The sequence below is a fragment of the Perissodus microlepis genome, chromosome 14 (assembly GCF_051167445.1).
Source record: "Perissodus microlepis isolate ML-2025 ecotype Zambia chromosome 14, ASM5116744v1, whole genome shotgun sequence".
NCBI classification, from domain to species: Eukaryota; Metazoa; Chordata; class Actinopteri; order Cichliformes; family Cichlidae; genus Perissodus; species Perissodus microlepis.
The window spans coordinates 15,962,500-15,989,019 of record NC_140474.1 but is presented as its reverse complement, the minus strand read 5'-3'; the positions used below and the strand labels follow the sequence as shown (position 1 = coordinate 15,989,019).

General features: G+C 41.4%; 2 protein-coding genes across 8 annotated transcripts; one reads left to right on the top strand and one right to left on the bottom strand.

Moving 5' to 3' along the window:
• Positions 1-635: 635 nt before the first annotated feature.
• Positions 636-18,176, top strand: itpkcb (inositol-trisphosphate 3-kinase Cb). 2 transcript variants are annotated; one of them, XM_084951921.1, is made up of 8 exons: positions 636-1,071; positions 3,459-4,792; positions 13,740-13,839; positions 14,109-14,322; positions 14,502-14,706; positions 15,212-15,313; positions 15,809-15,880; positions 16,001-18,176. In XM_084951921.1, exons 2-8 carry the CDS (start codon positions 3,629-3,631, stop codon positions 16,208-16,210), a joined length of 2,067 nt encoding a protein of 688 aa, XP_084808047.1. In that variant the 5' UTR covers positions 636-1,071; positions 3,459-3,628; the 3' UTR covers positions 16,211-18,176. The 2 variants fall into 2 exon arrangements, with proteins under 2 accessions (XP_084808047.1, XP_084808048.1); XM_084951922.1 differs by lacking the exon at positions 636-1,071 and adding an exon at positions 3,217-3,373.
• actmap (actin maturation protease) lies at positions 17,966-26,519 on the bottom strand. Of its 6 annotated transcripts, none has more exons than XM_084951927.1 (9): positions 26,118-26,519; positions 25,957-26,000; positions 25,670-25,869; positions 21,987-22,055; positions 21,649-21,773; positions 21,298-21,427; positions 21,123-21,193; positions 20,690-21,008; positions 17,966-20,227 (listed from the first exon to the last, which is right to left on the bottom strand). In XM_084951927.1, exons 3-9 carry the CDS (start codon positions 25,846-25,848, stop codon positions 20,125-20,127), a joined length of 996 nt encoding a protein of 331 aa, XP_084808053.1. In that variant the 5' UTR covers positions 25,849-25,869; positions 25,957-26,000; positions 26,118-26,519; the 3' UTR covers positions 17,966-20,124. The 6 variants fall into 6 exon arrangements, with proteins under 6 accessions (XP_084808053.1, XP_084808051.1, XP_084808056.1 ...); XM_084951925.1 differs by having other exon boundaries at positions 25,670-25,874; positions 26,118-26,518; XM_084951930.1 differs by having other exon boundaries at positions 20,856-21,008; positions 25,670-25,874; positions 26,118-26,517.
• Position 26,520: the final 1 nt, after the last annotated feature.

Sequence of the window (26,520 nt, the reverse complement as noted above, 5' to 3'; positions counted from 1 at the left end):
GTCATTAAAATCAGAATTTGCAAATTCATGATGATTCATCTCATAAATCATTGCACACTGCTCTTGCCTTCATAAGCCGCCTTTATAAGTTAAAAGTATCGGTATCAGTATTGGTATCGGCAATAATGGCCTTGGTATCATCAATACCAAAATTTTCAGTATCCACACTGCTAGTTCACCACTAAAAAGAAAAAAAAGAGGTAATATCTCAAGATTTCAATTTACATCTGAAAACTCCAAATTTTAGTCATTAAATCGAAATTTCAGCATATTAAGTTGTCATTTTTACTTACAGATAGATAAAAAGAAATCACGGGCATTAACAAATTTCTATACTATACTTCTAAATGTAAGAAATCCAAAATTATTTCTGGATAGTCAACTTTGGTATTTCTTGAATATCAAACACAAAAAAATGCAAATATAATTTTTTTTAATCTACCTTGCTGTTACGATGTTTACGCTTTTGTTTTATCAGACTAAAAAAATGTAACCTTTCTCAATTGTAAAGGTTACTAACGGTTTTTCTTTAGCGCCTAAAAAGCCAAAATTCGTGGTGCACTTGAAGGTAACGCCATTAAATGACCGGTAGGCCACCGTCGGATCATTTTGAGTAGGTTTGTGACGTTTTCTTAGACATAATAAAGATTGTTTTGGGTGACAACATTTTGTTTTATCGCCTTTTTCTTGGGTCTTTTCTTATTTACTGTACTTGTGGTCGTGGTTGCGTTTTTAACTGAGCTAAATCGTGTTTCTTTTTTGTTTTTTGTGGCCGTTACGTCTTGTCGTTTGGAAGCTCGTTAGCTTGTGCCACTTCAGGTGTCTCTGGAAGTTACTAAGCCTGAAAGTTAACGACACTTGCCTCCGTTTTACCAGCGCTTCCTCTTTTACTTTAACCACATGCTGATACTTCACTTCGTGCAGCAGCGATTCGCACACACTAGCTGAACAGCTCATGATCACAGACACATCATCATTTTCACGTCCTGCCAGGAGTTTTTAAAAACCTCTGCATCCCTGTCAGCTATTTTTAACGGTATACCACCGGAGGAGCACTTCAGGATCAGTCAGGTAAGATTAGCTCAAGTTTTTGTGTGTATGTGTGTGTTTTTTATCCGTTTGGTTGTTTTGCTTGGCTGAAAAGGCGCAGATAAGACTTGTCTCTTCTTATTGTTTGATCACAGGAAACTGGTACGGGCGTTTTAACTTAGGGCCAAGTTAAAATCAGGATTTTAAAAAGCTCTCGTGCTGCCCAAGCTCAAATTGAAAGTGTGTGTTAAACCGCCCTTTAAACAAATGACTCACTGATAAGTCTTTTCATTTAGATTGGCTGTGTTTTCCATTTTAGCCACAAAGTGTACGCTGCTGATTGAACAAACAGATGAGTGGTTTTGATGGCAGTGCTTTACTGCCATTTATCACCCTGAGATCTATTTTAAGGGAGTGGGTTTTTATTTATTTATTTTATTTTGTTGGGTTTTTTTTAAGACTTGTTTTGAAATGATCAACTTCCCATAAACTATGTGTCACTGTATGAGCCCCTGTGGATGGCACAACATTCACAGTTATTCAGGCCAGTGTGAGTCATTATATAGGATTAGTTATTATTTGGATTATGAATATAGTGAACTGTGTGGTTCTGTATGAGCTGTATTTTCCTTTGTTATCCTTGCTGTCTCATTTCCTGTAAGCATTCCTTTTGAGCTGTCACAGCAAATAACAATCACTTTACCTCACCGTGTTTCATTTATAATGTCGGAAAGGCTTGAAACGGCTTTCTGATAGAGGAAAAGTCATGATTTGACCCTTTTTAAACACTACTGTCTTTGGTATTTACATGAGAAATGTTGCAAAACAGCAATTCCTATGAGCAGATAGAGGAAGTTGAAGCTGTGTTTTGTCATAGCTGACTAGAACGACTGTAAATACATTATTAAAGGGAACAACCTGTGCTTTTTCTTGTTTTCTATTATTTATATATAGTGGATGATCAAATTAAAAAAATAACAAAGGAACAAAAGTTAAGTAAGTGGGGTTAGCCTACCAGCAGCCTGAAGCGTCAAACTGCTGGTACACCGTACATAAAAGATGGACATGGCCATAGTGACATCACCTGTTGTTCATGAGTTCTCATTTTGAAGCACTGAGCTTAGCGTTGTTTCCGTCGCCATCTTGGTGGTTTGAAACTAACCGTGATAACAAGGCGGATCAGGCGAAGAATCCAAAGGAGGCTGCACCCCCGTAGGCAGCTTGTCAATCAAAACGTACAGTCGTTTATTGGAGATAATTGTTTTCAAAAAATTCAAGTTTGACTTTAACTCAAGAAGGCTTGAAACTACCAACCAATACCATCAACACATCAGAAATAATATTAATAACTGCTGTAACAAAACATTTTCCCAAGTATTGGATAAAGTGTTTATTGTATCCAACTTATCTTGAAAATAAATATAGAAAAATCAGAGTCGCCGCCCTCTGCTGGCCTTTACAAAGAATGCAGGACATGCAGCCTTCTTCCATCTTTTCTATACAGGTAGTGAGACTTTTTTTATTTATGAGGGGCAGCAAATCAGAAGAAATCTGAATTAAAGAGGAGGGGAAGTGGATCTATGAGTGTTTCAGATAGTAAATGACTTCACAGGCTGCACCAAGGCCCAGCATAAGATAAAAGTGGGTTATTTTGCATGCTGTATCAGAATAGACAAAAGTACTCTTGTAAAGTCCATGAATAAAGATAAGTTGGAAGGGATCTTAATAGTTTATCCCTTTAACCAGTGGAAACAAGTTACGTCATAAAAGTAGACCATCTAGATGGGCAAATTTGCTGTTGCAGCGATGAGCATTTTACATTTGTCTTCTTAAATCATTAAATTCTGACATATTAATTTAAAGTGATTGTTCTTCGCCTTGAAAAATGTCCAAATTATGTAATGCTGACTATTTAAACTCTTAATTTGGACATATCAGTGCTTTGTTTTGTTTTATGCCCACTATTCCCTATTGGGGGATTTTTTTTTATTTTTTGAAAGAAACATAAGGATAGCAGTCTAAATGAACACAGGAGGGCAGTATTAGACAGACGTGACTAATGGTGAAACTGACTAAATCTCAGTGAAACTTTTACAGTTTTCCCCCACATCAGCCCCCCCCCCCCCTAATATTTAAATCTTTGTTCTTGTCATATTTTCCTGTAATTATACTCCAGTGCAGTTTCCAGTGAGTCTTTATCTGACAGTTTCTGTCCTGTAGTCTGGAAATAATATGTGACTTTTAAGGGTGATTAAGCACATACGAGTTTGCATTCTTGAATCAAGCGCTGGTTTAAATGTGCGTTTGTTTTTGTGTTATCATTGTGTCATCGGGGACTCTTTAGGTAAGGTAAGGGTTTAGGGTTTTATTTGTTTATTGTCCTTGCAATTTTGCTTACTAAATCACACATCATCTGCTTTTTTTCACAGATCAGTATAATCCCAGATGATTAACAGGGATTGATCAATAGCACTAACTGGAGTGTGTGATTAATGGATTACCGTGGCTTGATGGAGTCACTGGCTAAGTAGTTTCGACTGTTTTCTAAATCATACTTTGAGGGTGTGTCTGGGTCACTGCTACTATTACGGCATGCAGGATGGGCCAAACTCGCTCTGCTCTATCGCACAGCACTGCCACCCGAGGCAGAGCGAAATGGAAAGCGGGCGAGACAGCCCGTCGACTCCGTATCCGCAGACCTGGGAGCGGAGAAAAAGCGAAAAGTGACCAGTTAAACAGGAATCCGATGAAAAATAAAGTGCTGTCGTATTTGGGAAGGAGAAAGCGAGACTCTAGTCAGGGGGAAGCGGATTTGGGTGGCGGAAACGCAGCTGGAGATCCAGCAACGCGCCGCGGCCACAGAGTAGGAAAGTTGCCGAGGGACGAGGTCGTGTCGGCGGTTGGGGAACAGCGAACAGCCGAGGGTTGTTTTGACACGCCATCCGGCCTAGATGGAAATACTGAACCGACACAGCACGTCGTGAACCGTGAAGCAACCGCTGGTTCATCCGATGCACCATGCTTGGAAAGTAAGAGCTGTGAAGTCAGCGGCGCGGGCTGCGAGGAGCCGAAACCCGTGCGAAAGAACAATGCCTCGGATCCCCAGACGAGGGCCATGGAAGATAAGCCACTGGGGGGAAGCAACCACGATCCCATTGTGTCTCAGGATCGAGTATTAACTGGAAATAGCACGCGTTCATCCAACTCACCCCCTCTGAAGACCTCTGACCCGGACACTGAGGGGATTTTGTCTAGTTTGGCCTCGGATCAACTTTTGGACTGTGGACTTTCGATTAGGGACGATCAAGCCGAGGCTACAATGACAAAAACCGACTGTAGCACCGTTTCATGCACACCCAAAGCGACCGGCAAACTGAACAGCAGCTGCCCGGTTGAAACAAAGAGCCAAACGGACTCTGATCAGACCAGCCAGAGTCCACCAGGAGGCCAAAGTTTCCCAGGAACCATACCCAAGCTCATCATAACCAGAGACCCCAGTCCGAACCGCTCACAGGTCGCATCGAACCTGCTGAGAACGGAGCCCAACACCGGCTGTCTGGAGCCTCAACCGGACGACGAGTCCCCCTGCTCGGACAGCGGCTGCGGAGGGTCTCCCGCTTTGATGCGGTCCCCCAGGAAGCTGTCCAACTCCTCTTCCATCGGCCTGTCCTCCGCCTCGTCCTTCGAGGAGTCCGAGGACGACTTCACAGGCAGCGACATCGAGTCCAGCCGGTCTCTGTGCAGTCCGGAGGATGGGACGGGGGTGAGTGTCTATTCAAGTCTTCTTCCACAACAGACAACTTTTATAAAGTTTTCTGTTCAGTTGCTTGCAATATATTCTTCATATATATATTTTAAAAGACCTTCAGCTGGACTGACAAGAAACCATAAACTGGTCTTACTGCTTCAGCTACCAAAAAATGAGTAATGCAAATATTGTGCAATTGACCATATATGATGGCATTACAGTATTTGAAGGTGTGACCACACTGGAACTCATTGTAAAATGAAAATCAATCAAAAAGAAAATGATACAAGTGGGCAACTGACTAGGTATTACATATTAAAATCTAGTACACACACCCTACAAAGGAAATGTACAGTAAACATTCCTGAGTCCTGTGTCAACCTCAACCACAAACACTTTATTTTGTCATCAAATCTAAACGGTGTGTGAGAGCAGGTGTGTCAGTCACTGCTGGTGCTATAAAGACAGTCAAGGAAAGAAATTTGTTTAATATGTTTCACGTTGATAATAAAAGGTCATTATTTGTCAGGAGGTGGAGATTTTTCAGCTGCAAATGAGGGGAAAAGGGCCCATTCATTCAGGAGAGACTTTTGATCTAATGTGTGTCATGTGTGGTAGAAGGCTTTGACTCACACTGCTCTGATAATGAGACATGACTGTAACAAATTTAAACCCAAAGGAGAGGAAAATGGTTATTATTGCCAGCCCCCACTTCTGTGTCCTTCCATCACCCATGCCACATGATCGCATGGCTTTGATGAGCTCAGCCTGAGGACCATTTAAACATCGTTTGAATGCATTTCTTAACTGCTCGTCATTCGTTTACAGTCAGCACTTTGAGCTGTGACCAGCCTCCACGGGTGTTATTAGAGAGCTTAGCCTGCAGCCCCAAGAGGCTTACAGATTTTCCTCTCCGCCGTCCGGGAGAAGTAGCTTAAAGTTTAGTAGGAAGTTGTGATGATTTCCTCCGGTGTCAGGAAGCTTTGATGCACTGTTGACTACCATGCATGGAATGCTTTAAAAACAGGATGTGTCTATCAGTATCTTCTTATCATCACGGTAGCTCTATGAATGCTGAATGTCCAGGTTTTCATGCAGGGCCACATCACCAAGAAAGATTTTCAGCTGTCAGTGTTGTGATTCACACTGCGATGCCCAGGACATAATGATCTTCTGGTGGATGTGGCGGAAAACCCACCCTTTTAATTTATTTATTCATTTTCATAGATCAGGAAAGATTGAGAAATGCGTCACCCATGAAAATTGGTGCAATTTGAAATTCACGGTCATACATTAGACCACCCCAGAGTCTCCTCTTTAACATATATTACTTTTGCTTTTCTCCAAATTGTTTAGTCCTTCTGAAAGAGCTGCACCAAACACAGGCCTCTTGAGATCACTGTGAGGTGGAGACAAGCTCCAGTTGATGTTTAATGATTTGATTATTCCTGTGAGTGAGGATCTAAATGTCAAAATAAAGACAGTGTGGGCAGCTTTCTTCCTTCATGCATGATTTTACAAAACAAAGTTCAGCAAAAACTTAATACAACTCGTGTCACGATGGCTTAATTAGATTAAGTATAAAAATAACATCCATATCGAGTCCACCCATCTAGTGATCTCAACCAACTGAAAGATGAACATTTTATCCACAGAAGTTTGTCTGTTACTGTCGCAGCTTTAGTTTAGATCAAACACTCTTTCGACTTGTCTCAAATGTAAAACATCACAAAAAAATGAGAAAAACCACACCTTAATCTCTTCTAAGAAGCCAGTGTGGTATCTTCAGATGTTTGTTTTTCTATGTTCTGCAGTCTTAACATGCAAGCAGTGCTATAAAACAGAAACACTTTAAATCCTCGCATTCAAAAAGGAAAAACGAAGAGTTTTTGCTTGAAAATTAGAAAAAAATAAAACGCCTATAATTTATAATACCCCCTCATGTTTACCGTCCCCTTTGTCAGTCATTCGTTTAGTGTAAAGTCCATAAAATACCTCTGTCACGTTCAGATACACATTTCTGCAAACATATTGATTCACATATTGCATGTCTTGAGTGAACAGGACAGCGGACAGTGTAATTTCCTGGCTATTATAACAACACGCAGGAAGTGAGCAACCTGAGTAGTTGCACTTGAGGTGTTGTAACAAACAGGATGACGCTGGCCTGTGGTTTTTGATAAGAGCTGGTTTTAATGGGCATGTTTTGTCATATGTGCAGCTGTGTGGAAAACGCTTTTGTTTGTTGTAATTAATAGAAAGAGGGAGTGTGTGTGTGGCCGTGCCGTCAGCTCACAAACAAACCTAACATTTTCTTCATGAGGTGACGTGAGCAGATACTTGTTCGCGCATGCACGCACACAGACACACACACACACAGAGCGATGCCGTCTTGCATTCAGAGTTCATTGTGTGTCATGGAAAATTGGGCTGAAGGCTGAGCCGGTTGCTAGGCAACGTCTTTGCCATATATGGTGTTTTTTTTTTTTTCTCCTTGTGTTGTTCGCTCGCACCAACAGTGTCTACTCTGTCCCTGACATTTGAATGCTATAAGATATAAATTCCTGCCAACGTCTGCTGTGCACAGCAGCGCCGATATTTTTGCATGATCATGTCTTCCATGTGAGACACTCTTTCTCCCTTCACAGTTTGCCTGCACTTATATAAAAAGGCTTAATATTTTCCTCTTAAGACACTGTGAAACATACAGTGGAACGGAAAACAAGAGGAAAATTAGAGTAAGCAGACAAAAGAAGGAGCGCGCACAGATGAAAAAGATGCAGCGAAACTTTGAACACGTAGCCTACACTTGATGATTATTCTTATTTATGCATGCTTATTCACTCATGAGCCACAATTGCAGACTTGTTTTCCATCCCACACATCACTCCCACAGCAACAGCACTTATAGACAAAATCCACGATACAGGAAAGTCCACGTTAGTTAAAAGTTAGCTTCGCTTTTATGTATATATGTGCACAACACAGAATTACCTGATACAAGATGTATCAGGTTAAGATGTAACGCCCACAATGAAATAAAATCCAGTGGTGCAGGAAGCACCAGATTCAGAGTATCAACGCCTCGAGTAAAAATTCTCCATTACTTCCAAGAAAATCATTTGCTTTTGGAAAGTTCGCTGTTTCTTATCAACAATCCATTAAGGAAGTAAAGAGCATCATATCTCTTAACCCTATATCACACCTATAAAACTGTGCCTAGCTGGATCATTAAACATGTTGTCTCTGGAGTATTTTTTTAGGTCGCTGTTCTGTTTTTGTAACTGTGCGCATGTGCTTTAGTTTTTGCAATGTGTGACATTTTTAATGTTATATGGTTATGCTCCGGATCTTATCTTTGAATACGTGCTTCTGCACTTTTGTTTTTCCTATTACTGTCTATTATTTCCATCAATCTCCCAGGGACAAGATATGAAAATGAGCCTGTATGACTTCATCTGGCACATTCACACTATGGACACTGTACACTGCCCCGTTTTTAACAAACAAACAAAAGACAAACAAAAAAACAAGACCAACAGCTTTTGAGTAAAAGTACTCACAGCGTTTGGAGGGGGTGGGGTGGGGGATCATCATTTCCTTCATTACATAAAATTAAAAGACGTGCATACAGTTAAAGAACACAATACTGGATCACAAAAAAAAATCCAAAACCTGGAAAGCAGTGAGACTTAACCTCCTGTCATAAAAGCTAGAACACTGTCATTGATCCTTTTTAAACCAGCAAATCAAATTTTGCTCATATATGCCATAACCCCCACACATGTCCTCATGTGTATAAATAAGTAATTTTGTTATTATGACTTGATGCACAAACACAAACTTTTAGTGTGGTTTGTAAAGTACAAGCAAAAAGCCAACTTAACCAGCCAATACATTTAATGGACTCCCAAGTAAGATATTGCTCATTTTTTACTGAAGAAAAATGTTACCAAAAATGACAGTTCCGTATAAGGAGTCCTTCACTCATAAATCTGCAAGTTAAATACTTAATATGGGAGCTGGAAAGTGAGCTGCTTTTCTTAGCTCAAGGTTTCACTGGAACTATATCAAATTTTATGTAAATAAGAGTTGCCAAAATAATGTTTTTATAGTTAAATGTGCTCCGCAAATAGAATTGGTCGTTAGTGGAAAATCATTAAACAACACACTGAGATGTAGCGTAGGTATAAGAGGTCGAATACTTCCAAGTATTCAGGAAACGGTGATATTAAAGGGAAAAAGTAGCAAATCCAGCAAATACCAAATGTATTTTCATTTGTCAGTGATATCAACTGATGACGTAATACCGTGTTTCTGGCACATGCAAATAAACATTTCAAATATTATCAGATAAAAGAGACATGTGAGTCTGTTTTCTGCAGATGGTTTTCAGGCGGAGGTTGAAGCCGGTGCCATCTTCTGTGCGTTCACTGGCCCACCACAGTGGAGCTTCATGAGCTCTGAAGACTTGAGTGAAGGGAAAGGGATGTGGTTTATATAAAGTCGTTTTGAGAAAAGGTCTCTAAGAGTACCTGAAAGCACGCTTCGTGTTTGCATACAGTATTCTGTCACTCTCGTAGCTGACTGTCGCTTGACAGGTTTAGTTTTGTCCCCGTGCACAAACGCACAACTCCGTAGGCCGCATCGTAGTCAAGACCTCATCATGCAGACAAAAGAGGAGCTGTGGGACTATATGGAAATGGTTGTTGGCTCTACCCCCACCTGCACTGAATCTGGCAGGAGATTGGCTAAGCATGAGGCTCAGGATAGGCCCAGAGGGGATTAGAGGATGAGAGTGAGACAGGAGAGAAACAAAGGTTTATACACTGGGAGAAAGCTAAGACGGCTCGCAGAGTGGGGGATTTGCGCCTTCGGGGAGACGGGGTGAATGATTTCAGGGAGGAACTGCGAGTAATAGGACTAGTTCAAACAGGCAGAAAGTGGCGAGAGCCAGAAAAGTGACAGCCTTAGGACACTTGGTGGATATGTTTGATGACGGAACAAAGAAATTGAGAAAGCGTGAAGAAATCAAAGGGTGGAGTACTAAAATTCTGCAATGGTGCAAATTGTGAATTAGAGTGACAAAAAGGAGGTTGTAGAGACGCACGAGTGATTATTTATCAGGCGATAAAGGAGACAAACAAACACCAAAAATTGACAGCTTGACTAAAGGTGATTTACCAGAGGAAGACCGAGCAGACAGTGGACTGAGTTAAAGGACGTTATAGATGACTGTGAAGGATCTCACGCCCACAGGGAGGCACGCGTCCCTGACGTTTGATTTAAGAGACCCTGTCCTGATGGCGGGGGGCATTTTGTGTTGGTTGTGTTCTCGTGTCATCTCCGGGGTCGTGTGTATCTGTGTCGGCACCTGCCTCCTCCTCCGCTACTGCTCCGTTTGCCAGGTAAGAAAAGGGTCCAAAAATAATTATTGAGAGAGCAGAGATACTGATTCAAATTTAACCTACCTCAGCCACTGTTATAAATGTACGCTGATGTCATGCTTCCTCAGAAACATGATATAAGGGGAGATTGTATCAAAGAGACTTGGGTATTCAAATAGAAATTAAAAAAGATTGCTGTTGTTGCTGTTACAGCATATGAGGGCTATCTGGCTCGCGTTCAGCCACAAAGAACTGTATCTGGGTTAAGAAGCCAGTAAGCCAGTAGCAGCAGGCTCACCATGCTGTACACCAAGTGCTGCTATAAAAGCTAAAAAGTAATGTTTTGGAAAGGTGTACTAAATATTAACATTATAATTTAATAGCACCAAAAGTTGAAGTAGCTCCCACAACTTGTTTTACCCAGCTGATCATTACAGACCTCATTATGGGCTATAATTATTGAAGATGGGTCTTTTTCTCCTGACCACCATGGCCTTTGGTGGTGGCTGTGCACATGGCCACAAATGGTCTACATATATTTCAAGGCAGAGTCTGTTACATTACTCGTGTTATTTTTTGACAATTTTACAAGCAAAGATGTGTTTTAATTTTTGAGTAATTTAACTTGAAGAGAAAAAAAATACCTTGTTAACTGGTGAGTCTTCTTTAGTGGGCACTTGTTTCTTTTATATGCTGGAAAATCGCTGCTAAAGGGCTTACTGAAGTGGCAGTGAAACACCTTCCTCGTCTTGGATGCATACTTTACACATCTAAAGCAGAACATTCGTGGCCCTTGTAACGTCTCCTAGCAGCGCCATTGTTGTCATTGTCTGCTCATCACAGAGGTGCTGTGCTTGGAAGTGTTTGGGCGTGTTCCCTCATGACAAGCACCGGTGACATTCCTGGAATTCCATCCCATAGGTCTAGGAAATATGAAGAAGGGATGGGAGCACTACAGGGAAAAAAAAGAAAGTGGTAAAAGCAAGGGATCTCTGTCTGTTTCAAAGAAAAAAATTAAAAATAACCTCAAATGGGGGTTGATATGATAACTTTGTATGTTTGTGTTATGTATACAGTTTTCATGAGTCATATAAAAGAAAGTGGAGATGGCGAGGGTTCGACTGTGTGGGGTGAAATGTGACCTCAGCATTTAAAACGCGTGTGTGTGTGTGTGGGGGGGGACGGCTTCTTTGCTTTAAGCTGAAACGTCGAAAGCTCTTTATGTGCTCTTTGATGGGCTTCTGAACATTTATCAAACCACCCTTTTAAGAACGCCTTAATGTCCACAAGAATATTAGCAGCATTAGTATTTGGCAGTGCATCCGCTGTTAAGGAGGTGCATTCAGCTCCACAGAGGCAGCACATTAAGCTGTCAGCACAGGGCCATTAGAGAGCCTGACCTGGACGAGGAAAGTGAAAGAAGAGAGGCTGAAGCATCACGTTTCTCCCCGCTCAGGCCTTCTGTCACTGAACTGGTCTTCAGATGGAAACAGATGCTGGTAATGACTAAATATTAGTGAGGAGAAGAAGTAAAAGATTTGATAAGTAAACAGATTCTGTTTGGGCCACAGGTGGATGGTATTTCTGGACTTGTGCATTCAGAAAACTAATATTTATCTGTGATCAGTAATCACAGCACATCGTTACAGCTGGCAGGAAATCTAGTCAAATATTCGACTGTAAACTAAAAATGTTTAAATAAAGGTCGAGCATGTTTTGGGAATTTTAAGAGTCTTTCTAGAGTCTCTGGTGACAGTTTTCTTGTCTGAGTGGAAAGTTTAAATGTCGCTGGCTTTTGTTGTGGCTTCATTTGGATATTTTCCCTTTGAGTTTGAATATAACCGTTCTTTTTGCAAATAAAGAGAAGAGGAGTTTTGCTGAATAGGCTGAGATATTTGTATTTATTTGAAGTCTAATCAGAGATTTGGGTTAGGGTAAAGATCAGCTCAAACACATCCTGAGAGTCTGTATGGGGTGTCAACAGGCAGTGGAAATAAGCAGGCTAGTAAGAGAGAAAAGAGAAAATAGATAATAGAAGTGTTTCACCACTGTGATCCTGCACATCTATTAGTGTTTGTCTGTGGGTCAAATGAAGGTGTGGTTTGCTCAGTTAAGTGAGCAAGAGGAATTTTTGTCATGTTGAAAATTCAGTTGTGTACGTCACATGTGGTGAAGTGCTGTTCTTCACCCAGACGAGGCTGAGGTTAGGGTAAGGTGAATCTGTGGGTGTCGTTTAAGATTAAGTCCACAGCCGTCTCTCGTTGACTCTCTTCACCTTTGGCCTCTTGCTAAAAATCCTGGTAGTGATCTGATCTCTGTTTTAAGCAGCATTTCTTTTTATTGTAGGCTTCGTGCCATCTCATGTTAAGATTAAACCTGTAATCCATCCTGGGATCTGAGGTTGAGAAACTGATGATAAAAGATTTAAATGCACACTCATTCTAGTTCTTAGAATGGTTACAAACTTACATGTTTGATCCAAGTTATCGCACTAATATAACAGAATAAATAATCCACAATTAAAGTAAAACCCTTTGGAAAGTTTCATCCCAATACGTAAAACTGCTCCTTCTCCTTCAACTAAAAAGTGTTTTTAAGGCTTTCAAACTGTTGCGAACAGTTTAAACTTGAAGCATTTTTTTCCCTTCTTCTTCTTCATTTGAGGTAAACACATACGCAGTGTTTCCAGTGTGTTTATGTTCCTGGATTAAGACTGTTTTACTGTGACAGTTTCCAAGAGCAGCGGGGGGAAGGAATGCAGAGCAATGGGAAGAGCAATCTCTCTCTCACACGCATACAGAGAGAAATAATTTAGTTGTAAAAAGATAACTTTTATGGTTATGGCCTCTTGCATTTTATTACTCGCAGAAACCGGTTTTGTTGCCCAGTGCTAATTTTCTTTCTGCTCCTTTAACCTAATTGTCTCTGTGCTTTAAACCGGTTTGGTGCATAGAAGCATTTTAGGACTTAATCAGCTGAAATGTAAAACACACACACACACACACACACACACACACACACACACACACACACACACACACACACACACACACACACTCCCATCCAGAACTGGCTGTCCGTTTGTTGTGATTTCCCACACACATGTTCTAATCAATCAGTATCAGGCGCCTCTCTAACTGCTTGCGTCAAAGCGGCTGTTGCACACTGTCCTTGTTCTAGTGTTTCCCAACACAGATTACTGTAACCCACACACAGGCCCACAAGCTCGCAAACACGGAGGTTCTGTTTTACGACACCACAGCGGAGGCTTTGGTAAATGTTTTATGAATGGGCTTTGTCGTGTATGCGGCACACCTGGCCTTGGCTGCAGGGGAGGGTCTGTCCAATGTCTACTGATATGTTTGTGTGGGTATGAGGACAGTACAGGTTGGGTTTTCCTTTTAATGAGTAATCAGTCTTTTGGCCTGCACTCAGCTCAGTACTGTGTTTGTCCAGGAAAGAAAGCTCCTTTTCTGATTAGTCAGAGCTTCAGATTTATTATGTGTGTGACCGCCCATGCTTTTTTTTTTTTTAAACAAGGCGATGAAACCCTCTGTTTTTTTTCCATCTTTCAGAGTAAGTCCTGGCACAAGCTGAAGACCATGGTTCACTGGTCCCCTTTTGTCGTGTCCTTCAAGAAGCGTTACCCATGGGTGCAGCTTGCTGGCCATGCAGGTATGTGTAAATGCAGGATTTTTGTACACCTGCATATCAGATGCATTTATATGGAGGTTCCTTCTAAGAAAAGAAAAGATTTATGCTACTGTCGTATCTACTGAAAGGCTGGCAAGCATAAAGTTTAAGGGCAACGGTGCCGGCTCTATCCTGCTCACTTGTACGCCTTTTTTCAGATCTGCAGACAAACAAAAATGCACAGACATGTTGTAGTTTCTGATCTTTCTGTCTCATGCGTCATTAATTTTCTTTCCCTATCTTTCTCCAAGGTAACTTCCAGGCTGGGGAGTACGGGCGTTTGTTGAAGCGATACTGCGAGTGTGAGCAGCAGTGCCTGCAGAAGCTAATGACGGACTCTCTGCGCCCCTACGTGCCCGGATATTACGGCGTAGTACAAAAAGACGACCACGACTACAACCTGATGGATGACCTGCTGGCTGACTTTGACTCGCCCTCCATCATGGACTGCAAAATGGGCAGCAGGTAAGACTTGGCACGTGACAAAGAGAGTGTATTTGTGTAAAAAGCATTTTTCCAAAACCGGCTTGTGCCTTAGGAAGGCAAAATGAGCCTTGAGAGTTTACCTTCATGCACATTTACTCTTGAATCGTGTATGTAGAATGAAGGCTGTGCAAACATTTAAATCTAACCCAAACTCTCAGGACTTACTTGGAGGAGGAGCTGACAAAAGCCAGGGAGCGTCCACGTTTGAGGAAGGACATGTACGACAAAATGATTGCCGTGGACCCCGGGGCTCCAACAGAGGAGGAACGGGCCAAGCAGGGTGTCCTCAAACCGCGGTACATGCAGTGGAGGGAGACGCTTAGCTCCACCGCCACCCTGGGCTTCCGGATTGAAGGCATTAAGGTAAGAGGTCATGCTGAACACACAAACACATCTAGCCTGAAGACCTCAGCTTCAAGAAACAGCTGTGCTTGTTGCTGCAAAGACGTAAACCAATCAGCGGGAGTAAACACTTATCAGTTTGTTCACAAGACAGACCACGTGCACTGGGGTGAAATGGAAAATGTGGTTGGTTAACATGCAGTCATTAGGGGGACTGTTTGTTCTTTCGAAAATAAATCCGAGGTCTGTTATCAGTTTGTGCCAATAGTGAATTTGCATGCTACTCAGAGACTAAAGAAAATATGTGATGACACACAGTGTATTAAAGGCTCGCTGCAGCTGTGTTTTCCAGTTGAACGAGTTCTGTGACTGTGGAATTTATTTAGAGCCATTTGTTTCCACCTCGAACCTCGACAAAACACAACTGTTAAAACCTTCAATTGTGCAGATAGTAGCGTGAATCAGCATGTATAAGCTAAAGTGAGTCATTATGACATTTTTGATGGTTTCCTTTTTTCCTATATAGAGAGCTGATGGAACCTGCAACACCAACTTTAAGAAGACAAAACACAGGGAGCAAGTGATGCAGGCCTTGGAGGACTTTGTCGATGGCAACACTCAGATTCTGGTATGTTGTTCAATTCTTATGTTTTGTAAATGCAAAAAAGCAAAAAGCAGGAATCAGCAGCTGCTTAGTTTAACTCGGCCGTAAGAAGAGGAAACAGCTATCGTGGCTTTGTCAGCTCCTCTGAAGGTCACTAATATGTTGTTGTGTTATTTAGAGGAGTCTCTCACTGACTCGCATCAGACACATAGACAACAAGTTGTTACGTTGTTCTTAGATTTGTACAAATAAGACAACCAGATGTGGCATGTTCATTAGTAAACCTTAGAGATGCTTCTTTATGCTCCACCGCTTCTCGGGTCTGCACTGTGCTCACTCCATACAGGACTTACATCCTTGTTTCACGCGGTAGCACCTGCATCAAACAAGGATGTAAGGTTTTACACTTACCTTTAAATAAGAAAGAAGAACAAAAAGTGTTTTGTTTGGGTTTTTTGGCTCCAATTTGCAAATTCCCACAGTCTCAGTTTCTGTGTCCTTTTTTTCTGTTTTCCTCAGAAACTCTACCTGCAGCGGTTGGAGGAACTACGCTCAGCCCTGGAGCAGTCACAGTTCTTCAGGACACACGAGGTGAGACGGACTCCGTTCTGACTTCTTCTAACAGACCTGTTGTCTGTGTTGCTGATTTGTTATAATCCCATCAGCGCTGCATACTTAAACTCACTGGTCTTGCTGGTTTATCGATTGCAGGTTGTGGGCAGCTCTCTTCTGTTTGTGCACGACGCCTCAGGAAAAGCGAAAGTCTGGATGATCGACTTTGGAAAAACGGTCCCCTTGCAGACACCTCAAACTCTCGACCACAGGACTCCCTGGGTGGAGGGCAACAGGGAGGACGGCTACCTGTGGGGACTGGACAACCTCATAGACATCTTCAGCACCATGTTCCCGGAGACTCCTTGAGCGAGACACGGGACTGCAGTAAGAGACTGATGGGATGTTGAAGAAGATTATACAAACTAAGAGTGACAGAGGAATGGCTAACAGAGGGCCACCACTTCAGTTACTCCTTTCAGTGCTCACACCAAGTAACTTTATCAACTTGTACCAGTGTGAGAAGGGCGGGCGAAGTGGAATATGCCAAAAGGTTAACGTTATGCATTATGTGGAATAAGGGGGCAGATGGCACGAGCTGTTAAATTTAAAGCACAATTGTAACTTTGTTTTGTTTTACTTGGGCTGTGGTTTATTTTCTGAGAGTACAGGCCTCTGCACTCATGGACCTCTAGCAGTCACTTTTTATTGCAGAGACTCATCTCGCTCCTCCTCACAGCTCCCTCTGTTGGCGAGAGGTGGCCAGAGCAGCCACCTCCTCAGCCGTGATCTTGACCAACAGGAGCGTGTTTTTGTTTTTGTTTTTTTGAAACGAGCCTCTGAGGTGTGTTGGATTTTTGTTTTTTTTATCATGGACCACTTTTGATGACTAAGTATACAGCAACACTAAAAACAGTGGTCAGACCACGTGTTAACTAACTCAGCATGTAAATACAGTTTAATTTAACTTTGTTTTGTTTTTTCCTGCCTTGGTATAACCTTCTTACTGTGTTTGTATGATTTCTGTGCCTGGCTTTTTAAAAAAAGAAACTGAGCTATCTGATCATTCCAGTTGCAGTGGACTCGTGCTATTTTACTTCCAAAAGAGTTCACCCAAGTATGAATCGATTTACATCGACAGTTTTAACTTTTCTTAGAAACAGAAACAGTTTTTTTCTTAATTGGACTTTTGTATGAAAATGCAGTGATTTTTAGTAAGAAGCTCGACAGCCTTGTTTGTCTGAAGTTTGTTGCACTATGGATTCTCACAAAGCCATTGAACAAAACATGTCTGTGCGTCTCCAGCAGAGGTTTAAGTATTGGGTTTACTGTTCAACGTAAATATTTCTGCCTGTTATCTCGATTCTCTGATCAGTGTTGCTTTAGTCTGTGAAACTGGAATTACCCGATTAATCTGATCAGTTCGTGTGGGCTCTGACTTGCACACAAACTCAAAACCAAAAAAAAATAAAAATAAAATCTGTGTATGAGCGATGACGGGTGTCTGAGTAAAACAGAGGTTAAAGGACACCGCTGTAAACATAATTAAGCTAGGATAGACAGGAGGAATGTGGGGGTTTTACATTTTTGTATGCAACATTGAAAGTTTACAAAGAAGCGACACTGTTATACGTGCAGGCCGTGCTTGTGAGCATGTGCATCAGATCCCAATGGGAATGTGACGCATTGGTGAACGTCAAGTGTCCAGTCTTCCTTTGACAGTGTCAGGCAGCACTGTTTGGGTGGGTGGGCGTGTGGTTAACTCGGCACGCACATTTCCCACATAAGTGCTGTGAACGCGTGACTTAACAAGATTGGAATTCGAATTCAGGAGTTTCGATTTTTCATCTCCGAAGGGTAAACATGGCAGGAGAGACAGATGGTATAGTGTTTACAAAGTGTTAAAAACCTTTGCCCAGAAAGTCTCTATATTTGTAAAATGTCAAACTATCAGGTTTTCAAAGAGGGTGCTGCTTTGTAAGCAAGAAAACTGGATTCGTGACCACATTTTGTATTTCAAAGGGAGCGCTTTTCACAGAAAGAACAGACGGACTGATTGAAACTGTTTATAAACCTCTGCTTTGTCCAGAAGGTCATGGATTACAATAAAATGAAAGTGGAGAGTTTTCAGAGTTTTGGGGGATTTTTATTGTAATTTTTTTTTCAGTTCTTTGTGCAAACACACACACACCAAATCATATACTTTTGTAAAAGAGCGCTGAATCAAGATGATCTAACATTTAATTATAAATTTAACACTACTGTAAGAATATGTCCTGTTCAGTCAGCTGTGACCTTTTATCACAAGTTTCTAAATAAAACCAGATGAATCATTTTGTGTTGAACTGTCCCTGAAAACTGAGATGGTGGAAACATTGTGTAAAAACTAGATGACAATTTATTTTTGGTTGATAAGAAAATTAGCAGTCCACAAGTACAGAGACAAGAAAACCACCTTAATGAAGATCAGAATCAAAATACTTTTGTAATCCCAAAGGAAATTATGTAGATGTGACAGAAGCTTCTTTTTTACATTTTTATAAGTAAATTAGGAATCAAAGTGCTAGTTTATCATTTTGGCTGTAGAAATTCCACATCTAGAGGAACTTTGCATGATTTAGAGGTCATACTATGCCTCAGCGCTGAGGAATGGCTTGCGATTTCCATCATCTGTCAAACATGCTGGAGGCACTGTTACAGTATGGGTATCGATGGTGTGACTGCTGACAGAAGCAGCAGGACGACTTCTGAAGTGTGCATGACTTCTGCTCAAATTCAGTCAAACGCTGCAAAACTGGTGCTTCATAAACAACCTACAAGCTTCTTAAGGGGGACAAACTGTAAGCTTATAAATGGGTTAGTCACAATTATTTAACTAAGCCGGATTTTTACTTGGTAACGGGCCTGCAGGGAGGAAATAAAGCATTTCATAACATCCAGCCAGGCTTCAGGCAGTCGCCAACTGCAAATGAGGTTCATCGGAGCAGATTTTATAATTATCTCAGTTTATCTGATTGTCTTTGAGCCCATGGAAACTGATGGGCTGTTCACATTCATTTGTCTACGCACACATTTTAAGAGTGCATGATCAAAATGACTTCCGCGTCTTTTCTTTTTTTTGTACAACAATGGTTCAAAATTAGAGAGAAAACCATGATTTCACACACCAGTTACACAAAATTCTGACGGCATTGCAAAATCAACAAGTCTTCTGATCTTGTCACACGTTAATGGCCAGTGTGAGTTACGGGTTGAAGCCAGCATGTATCCTGTAGTGTCTGCAGCATCTGAGTTGAAGGAAACTGAACATTTATGGCTCTTATAGATGTTTCACCTCCTAACTGAAAGGCTTTTTCAGTTCTAAAGGCTAATGAGGAGTCTCGGGTATTCAGTATGTCTTCAGTGTGGTTTTTACCGTGGAGGCGGTCTTTAACTCACCCTGCGTCACTGCTACATGAGTCAAGATGTAAATTCTTTGAACTGCCTTCGATTGAAGCGGTTAAAACTACCGTGATGTGGATGATTGAGGACCTGCACAACTAGAAGTATGTTTTCAGCGCCTGACAAAAACAACCAGCACAGGCTTTTATCTCCTGACATATTTTCTATGCTCTCTGCTCCATAAAAGCATTCATTTGAATGACAGAAAAGTAAACCTGTTTGATTTAGCAGTGTTTAAACAAGCTCAACAGCAGCCAGAAAAGCAACATTTGAAACCCTATTTCTCCACTCCTGCTCAAAGTGGGGGGTTTTTCACCTCACTCACTGTTATCACTGTCAGGAGGAATTTCCCCCGACATGCCCATCCTGCTCCTTCCAATATTTTCTGTCAAAATGTTTTAAAATCCGCCTATACTGTGATAATAAGCGGCAGCATGAGACACGATAGCAAACACACTCACAAACATTATTGGACTGCTTTTTAAGGTTTTTGACCATTCTGGTTTGCTGCAACCATATAAAAAACGTATCTGGACAAAGGACTTAAGGTCATTTAACACAGAGAATGCTGCAAAAAAGTAACATAAAATTCAGAAATTTATTCATCCAAACTTGCTGGGTAATTTATATACACCGAACGTGTTGTTTTTTGTGAAAAATCCATCCTCAAAAAACACACTGTGAGCAAAATGAAGTAGATGTCAAACTGAGAGGAGCTGAGATTCAAACTGAGATTCTGGGTTCATCAGATTGTCACGAGAAGGAAGCAGCAGGGAGAACTTGATGGTTTGATCCAGGAGTTAAAGCTGTGTCACAACTGCTTTCGTGCATATTTCAGGATGTCAGTGGGGCAGTTCGAGCTCTTGTTGGCAGAGTTGGGATTGGTGGAGGTAGAGGAATCTTTTCAGAGAGCCGACTGACCCGGAGCAGCGTCCAGCTGTGCATCTGACGTAAAATAGTATTACGTTACTATTAAGTATATCATTGCGTATTCGGTACTGTGCTATGAGCATGCTTTTTGCCAAAAGCAGTGATCTGATTGAAAAATTGGAAAGATTGAGCTTGGTTCGAAAAAATAAATGTTCCAAACAAATTCCTCCAAAGAAATTACACGGTCTGTCTCCTTAACTGTTTATTTTAAAATCCATTAAGGTGGTGTAACAGGCAAAAATTACATAACCACTGTTCCTCTCCAAATAAATTGTGGATATTCTAAAAAAAAATATATAGCTTTTACAGTTAAACTGACACAATCCTTGTTAGTGGAAAATTATAAGACGACTAACATTTTACAAAAACAGTGACCAGAGCATGGCTGAACATGTGGGCGTGGCTTCTCCCTGATAACCCTTACTTTAAAGCCCTTTTAATTACATAAATAATGTGTGTCTGCTTCACTGTGTGCACCTTGTGTGGAGCATCACCGCCTTTCCAGCCAGACCGGCCTCCACCCCTCCTTTGGGAACCACATACTTGGTGCCATCACTGGCTCTCTGAGGGTCCATCATCCTCAGCTGCTCATTGCTCTGAGCTACAGTGTCCAAACTCCACAGCTGATAGCGCAAGCTTTTACCTTGCTTAGCGAGGATGTAAACATCTCTGAGTGCCGTGCTGCCGGCGGGACAAGATGAGCTGCTGTCGGCGGCGAGGTAGAGCCACGGCAGAGAGGGATCAGGCTGAGCGTGCTCTTTACTCACACTCCCCTGGTCCACACCGAGGAGAACGCCTGGAATGAATAAACTCTGTTACTGTGTGGTCTGATTAGTCAAACTAGGCTCACTTTAAGGGAAATCCTACATAATAAACCCTGCCTTAGGCTAGGTTAGCTATTCATTCTTACCTGAAGCAACTGCCCAGTGCGCTCTGTGGCCACTACGCTGGCACGGCTCGTGGTTGTAATCCTCGTCATAGCTGTAAAAACTGTCAAGGAGTTTTGCTTTTCTCTTTAATCACAAATCCAAATCTACTGCTTTTTCTTCACAGCAACCCTTTCCCCATGGTTTGGTCCAGGATACGGGATGAGAACAGGCTGTCTCCCCCACAGGTGTGAGATGATGGCTGCAGCATTATTACCACTCAAACCACCCGAAAGGAGCTTGGCCTTGCAGCCACACACCTCTTCTGCCAGCAGGGCCATATTGTCAGCTGACAAAATAAAAAGCTTAATGAGAACATAAAGAAATCAAAATTCACCAGCTTGAAACTGAATGTTTACTTGCTTGTGAAACATTAAATTAAATATCGGCTGCAAAATGTGTCATAAAGTTCCAAATGTTTAATCACAGCCTCCACCTGTTTCTTTTGTGCTATTTTTTTGCTCCCAAATACAAACAGACCTGAAGAGTTCACACATTTTTATTTTATACCCGAGAACATTTCACCCTGAGCCGTGTAGCCCCTGCTCAGAGCTGTCTGAACCACCGTCTCCATGTCGACACTCAGCCGCGGCTGCCGTAGGTGAGCAGCCATCCACAAAGCCACCAGACCACACCTACAAGGTTACCAGAAATAACACACTGAACAAATATGTCACCCACTCACGTAAAAGAATTCAGGTAAACCAAATAACTAAAAACAATAAAATACTACAGAAGTTTAAAATTGTTGTGGAAACTGGCATGCTATGCAACATACTTCTTAGCCAAAAATAGATTGAGTTGTTGAGTGACAGGTATTACAGTGACACTTCACTTTAGTGACTTACTGTGGACCATCTTGAATGAGTGAAGGCACGTAGGTGTTCGCCAGAATCCACTGCAGGTCCTTCCTGAAACTGAAGAACAAACAAATGGCACTGCATAACATGAAGGCATGGAGTTTGTTAACCGTTTATCTGATGCACTTACACAAATGCAGAAATTTGTACAAAAGAAAAAGTTTTTTTCTCAGCCATGAATCAATTCTAAGCATCAGTTCCATATGTTGTGTCACATTATCTGCATCAAAACTGTAGCAGCTTACAGCATGTGAGTGTTTCCTATCCCCAACTGTTTCTAATCCCTGTTTTCTGATTCTTTTATAGTCACGTGTTAATCAACTGGCTGATAACTGTATTGGCTGCTAAGTTTTCAGGATACTTTGAGGAGTCAAATGCCAGCATTATAAAAAGCTTCTTTCACAGGACTATCATATACAGTACTGTGCAAACGTCTTGAGCCACCCTTCATTTCATCCCGTTTTGCTATAAAATTTGAAATAGGTTGTCTTTGGATGATGGCTGCTTTTCATTTAATTCAATGGAATTCAGTTTTATTTATACAACACCAAATCACAACAACCGTCGCCTCAAGGTGCTTTATATTGTAAGGTAGACCCTACAATAATACATACAGAGTAAAACCCAACAACCATACGACCCCCTATGAGCAGGCACTTTGGCAACAGTGGGAAGGAAAAACTCCCTTTTTAACAGGAAGAAGCCTCGAGCAGAACCAGGCTCAGGAAAGAGCCACCATCTGCCGTGACCGGTTGGGGTGAGGGGAGGAAGACGGGACAAAAGACATGCCGTGGAAGAGAGCCAGAGATAATTAATAAGTAATGATTCAACGCAGAGAGGTCTATTAACAAATAGTGAGTGAGAAAGGTGACTAAAGAAGCACTCGGTGCATCATGGGAATCCCCCAGCAGCCTACACCTATTGCAGCACATAGTTAGTGCTGGATCAGGGTCACCTTTATTCCACTGACACTGTGTTTGGAATCAATGTCATGCTGAAAATGAATTTGTTGCCAGTTAGATGCTTTCCAGATGGTACAGATGGTGGATCAAAATGTGATGGTATTTTTCTGCATTTATAATTCCATCTCGTGTAATTCGGCATACCTCAGCCTTTTGCTGTGTATGCAAATTCACCTGTGCAGGGGCTCGGCTGTGATTGGTGGACCTAAGGAACGGCCTGATGTAACTGGTTCCTGCTGTGGACATGGACTATAAAAGGGCGACCGAACAGCTGCGGTGCGGGTGGTGTGGCAGACTTCCCGTGCACTTGCCTCAGGTCCAGACGGAGCAGCCGTAGCAATAGCTATTTGGTTAAAAGGTCGGGCATGTGTGTGAAGTGCGGAGCAAGTAGGGGTGAGCTGCCGATTATTTTGGGAAGCCTTCTTTTCTCCTGTGTTTTTAGACCAGGGAGGTCAGACTGTGTTATTTCTTTCTTTTCTTTTCCGTAAACAGGTCAGAGGGGAACCGAAGCCTAGGTTGAGTTTTGTTTGTTGTGTTGGCCTTAGCTCACCCCGAAATTATACACTCCCACTACCGTGAGTGCCATTGTTGTCAATAAACTGTTGTTAAAAGTCCGATGCTGTGGCTGTGTCTGTTTGGGCGTGGGAAGTCACGGGACACCCCGCTCTTGTTACGGTCATTTCGAGCCGGGTCGTAACATCCCTGTTTTCCTTCCTTAAGAACAGCTTCTTGAAAGCCACCCTTTCAGTGAGACCATTTCCGATGAGGCTTCAGTGAACAGTAGATGGATAAACTGAAAGGCCAGATCCATCTGATTCTGGTTCCAGTCTTTACTGGATTTTTTCTTATTTTACAAGGACATTGTTTTCAGATACTTTTCATCTGCTAAAGTTTTTTAGGCCTTTCACTTCTTTTGTCTTCTATTTTGCAATTTTCTCAAATATTTAAGAACACACTACACACCAAGCAAAATACTATTTTATGTCTGCCAAATTGTATTATCTGACACTTTTTCATAGATTCAACTAAAGAAATGGGAACAAATTATGTTTTTATATAACAGGCTGCTAGTAACAAAGTGCCCAAAGATACAATTTAAAATAAGTACTTTTCCAAGTTGTCTGTAATGTGACTCACACTGACAACGGTTTGAGTTAGGTTCCCTTTTTTATGCTATGATTCATAGGTCAATATTAAGTTGCACAAAAAAGATTATTCCTCTGAATAAACGTCAAATGGGAGGACTGGACTGAGAATGAGTGGAAAAAGCAGCCAATGTCCAAAGAAAAACTTTTCAAAGACCTTCAGAAAGTCTGAAGAACTATTGTTAAAGACCAATTTAAAAAAATTACAAGAAGGTCTCACTCTTGGCTCAGGACTTTTGCCCCAATCTTGACATTCAGTTTTATTGACTCCATGTCAGAGATATATTCAGGCAACTCTCTGTTCTTAGGGTTAAGCTACAATGCAATAATATCACAATATAATAGGATAATGCAACTTTGTAGCAAAGTTGTAGTAGTACTCAATACAAAACAACATAACCATCAGCGAAACACACTCTTTGTATACAGTCCATTGTGGTGTCTGTGCGTGTACTATTTTTAAACTTTTTAATTAAATAACAAATCTCTCACTTTACTACTGTCTTTCATCCTTCCTGTGAGATTCATTTTCATCACTGCAAGCTAGTTAAGGTCTCTCTTTACTTTACTTTAATTCATAATTACAGCCATTTAGGTATATTACAGTTATTTGTTATATTTTGTAACTTTGTAGCATTATTTCATTTAGTTTAGCTAGTTACTGTTCTTAACGTCTTGGAGCAGCTGTGATCACATAATTACCTGTGTGATTAATAAAGTATCCTGATTCTGATTGTGGGACACTTATCGACTCATAAGTTCATCCGTTCAGACATCTGACCAGGATGCCTCCAGGACAATACAGGAGAGGTATTTTGGGCCGGCCCAGGACACACTGAAGAGATTATATCTCTGAGATTTTCCCGAGCAAACCCACTGTCCCCTCAGGAGAGATGGAGGAAGATGAGAAGGAGGTCTGCTGCCCCCACCACCCACACAAGTGGCAGAAAATAGATGCATATATTGCTCTGTCAATACTTTATCTCACTGCTCACTGGTTCTGGATTATATAACTGTACATTCTGAGATGTGTCCTGGTCTGTGGGTTTTGTTATGTTTTAGGTTTTCTGGACTTTAGATTTCTTTTCACTGTTATTCCTTAAGATTTTTATTTTTTAAGCTTTTTACTTTAATTCTGGTTTATATTGGTTATTAATAGGTAACTCTTTGTTTAGCCTAGCATCCCCACGTGTCTTCTTGTATCTTGTAGTTAAGTTGTTGTCTCTGTGTTAGGTGTCCCTCTGTTACATTACTCACTTGGTGAATCCTTGCCTCTTATGTTTGGTTTTTAGTTCCTGTGTCTTTGATTAGTTTAACTGCATGGTTGTGTTGTTTTGTCCCTAAAAACATCATCATGCTGCACATGGATTTTTAATCAATAACCTGTATGGCTGTGTTGGTAGATGAAACATTTGAACTGCCCAATGGATCCGCTTGATCAACTTGAGCATGACTGTGTGTGACAAATGTCTGCCAAGCATGTGAGCACTTAAAAATGTGCAGATTTATGTGCAGATTTAGCAATTTTCCACACAAAGCGAAAACATTCATGATAAAACCTGACCTGGTCTCCCTCTGACTGATCAGCAAGCAAGCCTCTGTGTGATCTCCCTCTACAGCACTTCTACTGCTGGCTATAGTCTGATACAGCTTCTTCTTTGGTGCTGACGTTTGAGGTGGTGTACATGGAGCAGGTGGAGGAGGTGGAGGCGGTGGAGGTGGCAAGGAGCATTCCATTGACATCTTCTCCTATCCGGAGGAATTCTGGACTAAGAAAGTAGAAATTAGTTAGAAAACGGGGGCAAGCTACAGCAAGCCAGTATAAACTGTAATTATAGAACCTGCAACTACCTGCCCAACTTCGACTTCTTCTTATAATAAGCTAATAACTAAACCTGTCAACATACAGGACCAAATGACGAACGTTATTCGATGTTGGAGACTATTTTAGTGCAAACTGGTGTGCAGAAATGATATACAAGTACTTCGTTTATGGTCTTTTGCACACTTACCCCACACCCACTTATCTAACTAGCAAAGCCAGCTAACAACACCCGGCTTGTCCCCATATTTGGCAGTACTACTCTCGCGCTGCGTCTTCTTCTTCTTTGTGTAATCACTCCTCAGGAACATAGAAACATACCGCCCTCCAGTGCATCTAAATTATCTCAATACCAACTGCAGAATTAATACATATGACTCTAACTGCTAGTTAAATATGAAGCTAAAGATAAATTATAAGAATTTAAAAAAGCGCTAAGCTAACCCGGACTAAAATATGTGCCACGCCATAATCTGAACTCTGAGAAGAATTGTATCAGAATGTCTGCCCCTATGTTATATTTTTAGCCAAAACTGTGACACAAAATATTATGTTGCCACAATGATTGGAAACAGCTACAACAGGAAAAAAAA

Bases quoted from the DNA above. Each gene is read 5' to 3' on its own strand.
- itpkcb (XM_084951921.1), top strand. From the start codon at position 3,629: ATGGGCCAAACTCGCTCTGCTCTATCGCACAGCACTGCCACCCGAGGC. The intron at 13,840-14,108 runs GTATGTGTAAAT...TCTTTCTCCAAG, and splicing joins GCAGCTTGCTGGCCATGCAG to GTAACTTCCAGGCTGGGGAG. The intron at 14,707-15,211 runs GTAAGAGGTCAT...TTTCCTATATAG, and splicing joins TCCGGATTGAAGGCATTAAG to AGAGCTGATGGAACCTGCAA.
- actmap (XM_084951927.1), bottom strand. From the start codon at position 25,848: ATGTCAATGGAATGCTCCTTGCCACCTCCACCGCCTCCACCTCCTCCA. The intron at 21,774-21,986 runs GTAAGTCACTAA...GTAACCTTGTAG, and splicing joins CTCATTCAAGATGGTCCACA to GTGTGGTCTGGTGGCTTTGT. The intron at 20,228-20,689 runs GTGCACACAGTG...ATTTTACGTCAG, and splicing joins GCGGTGATGCTCCACACAAG to ATGCACAGCTGGACGCTGCT.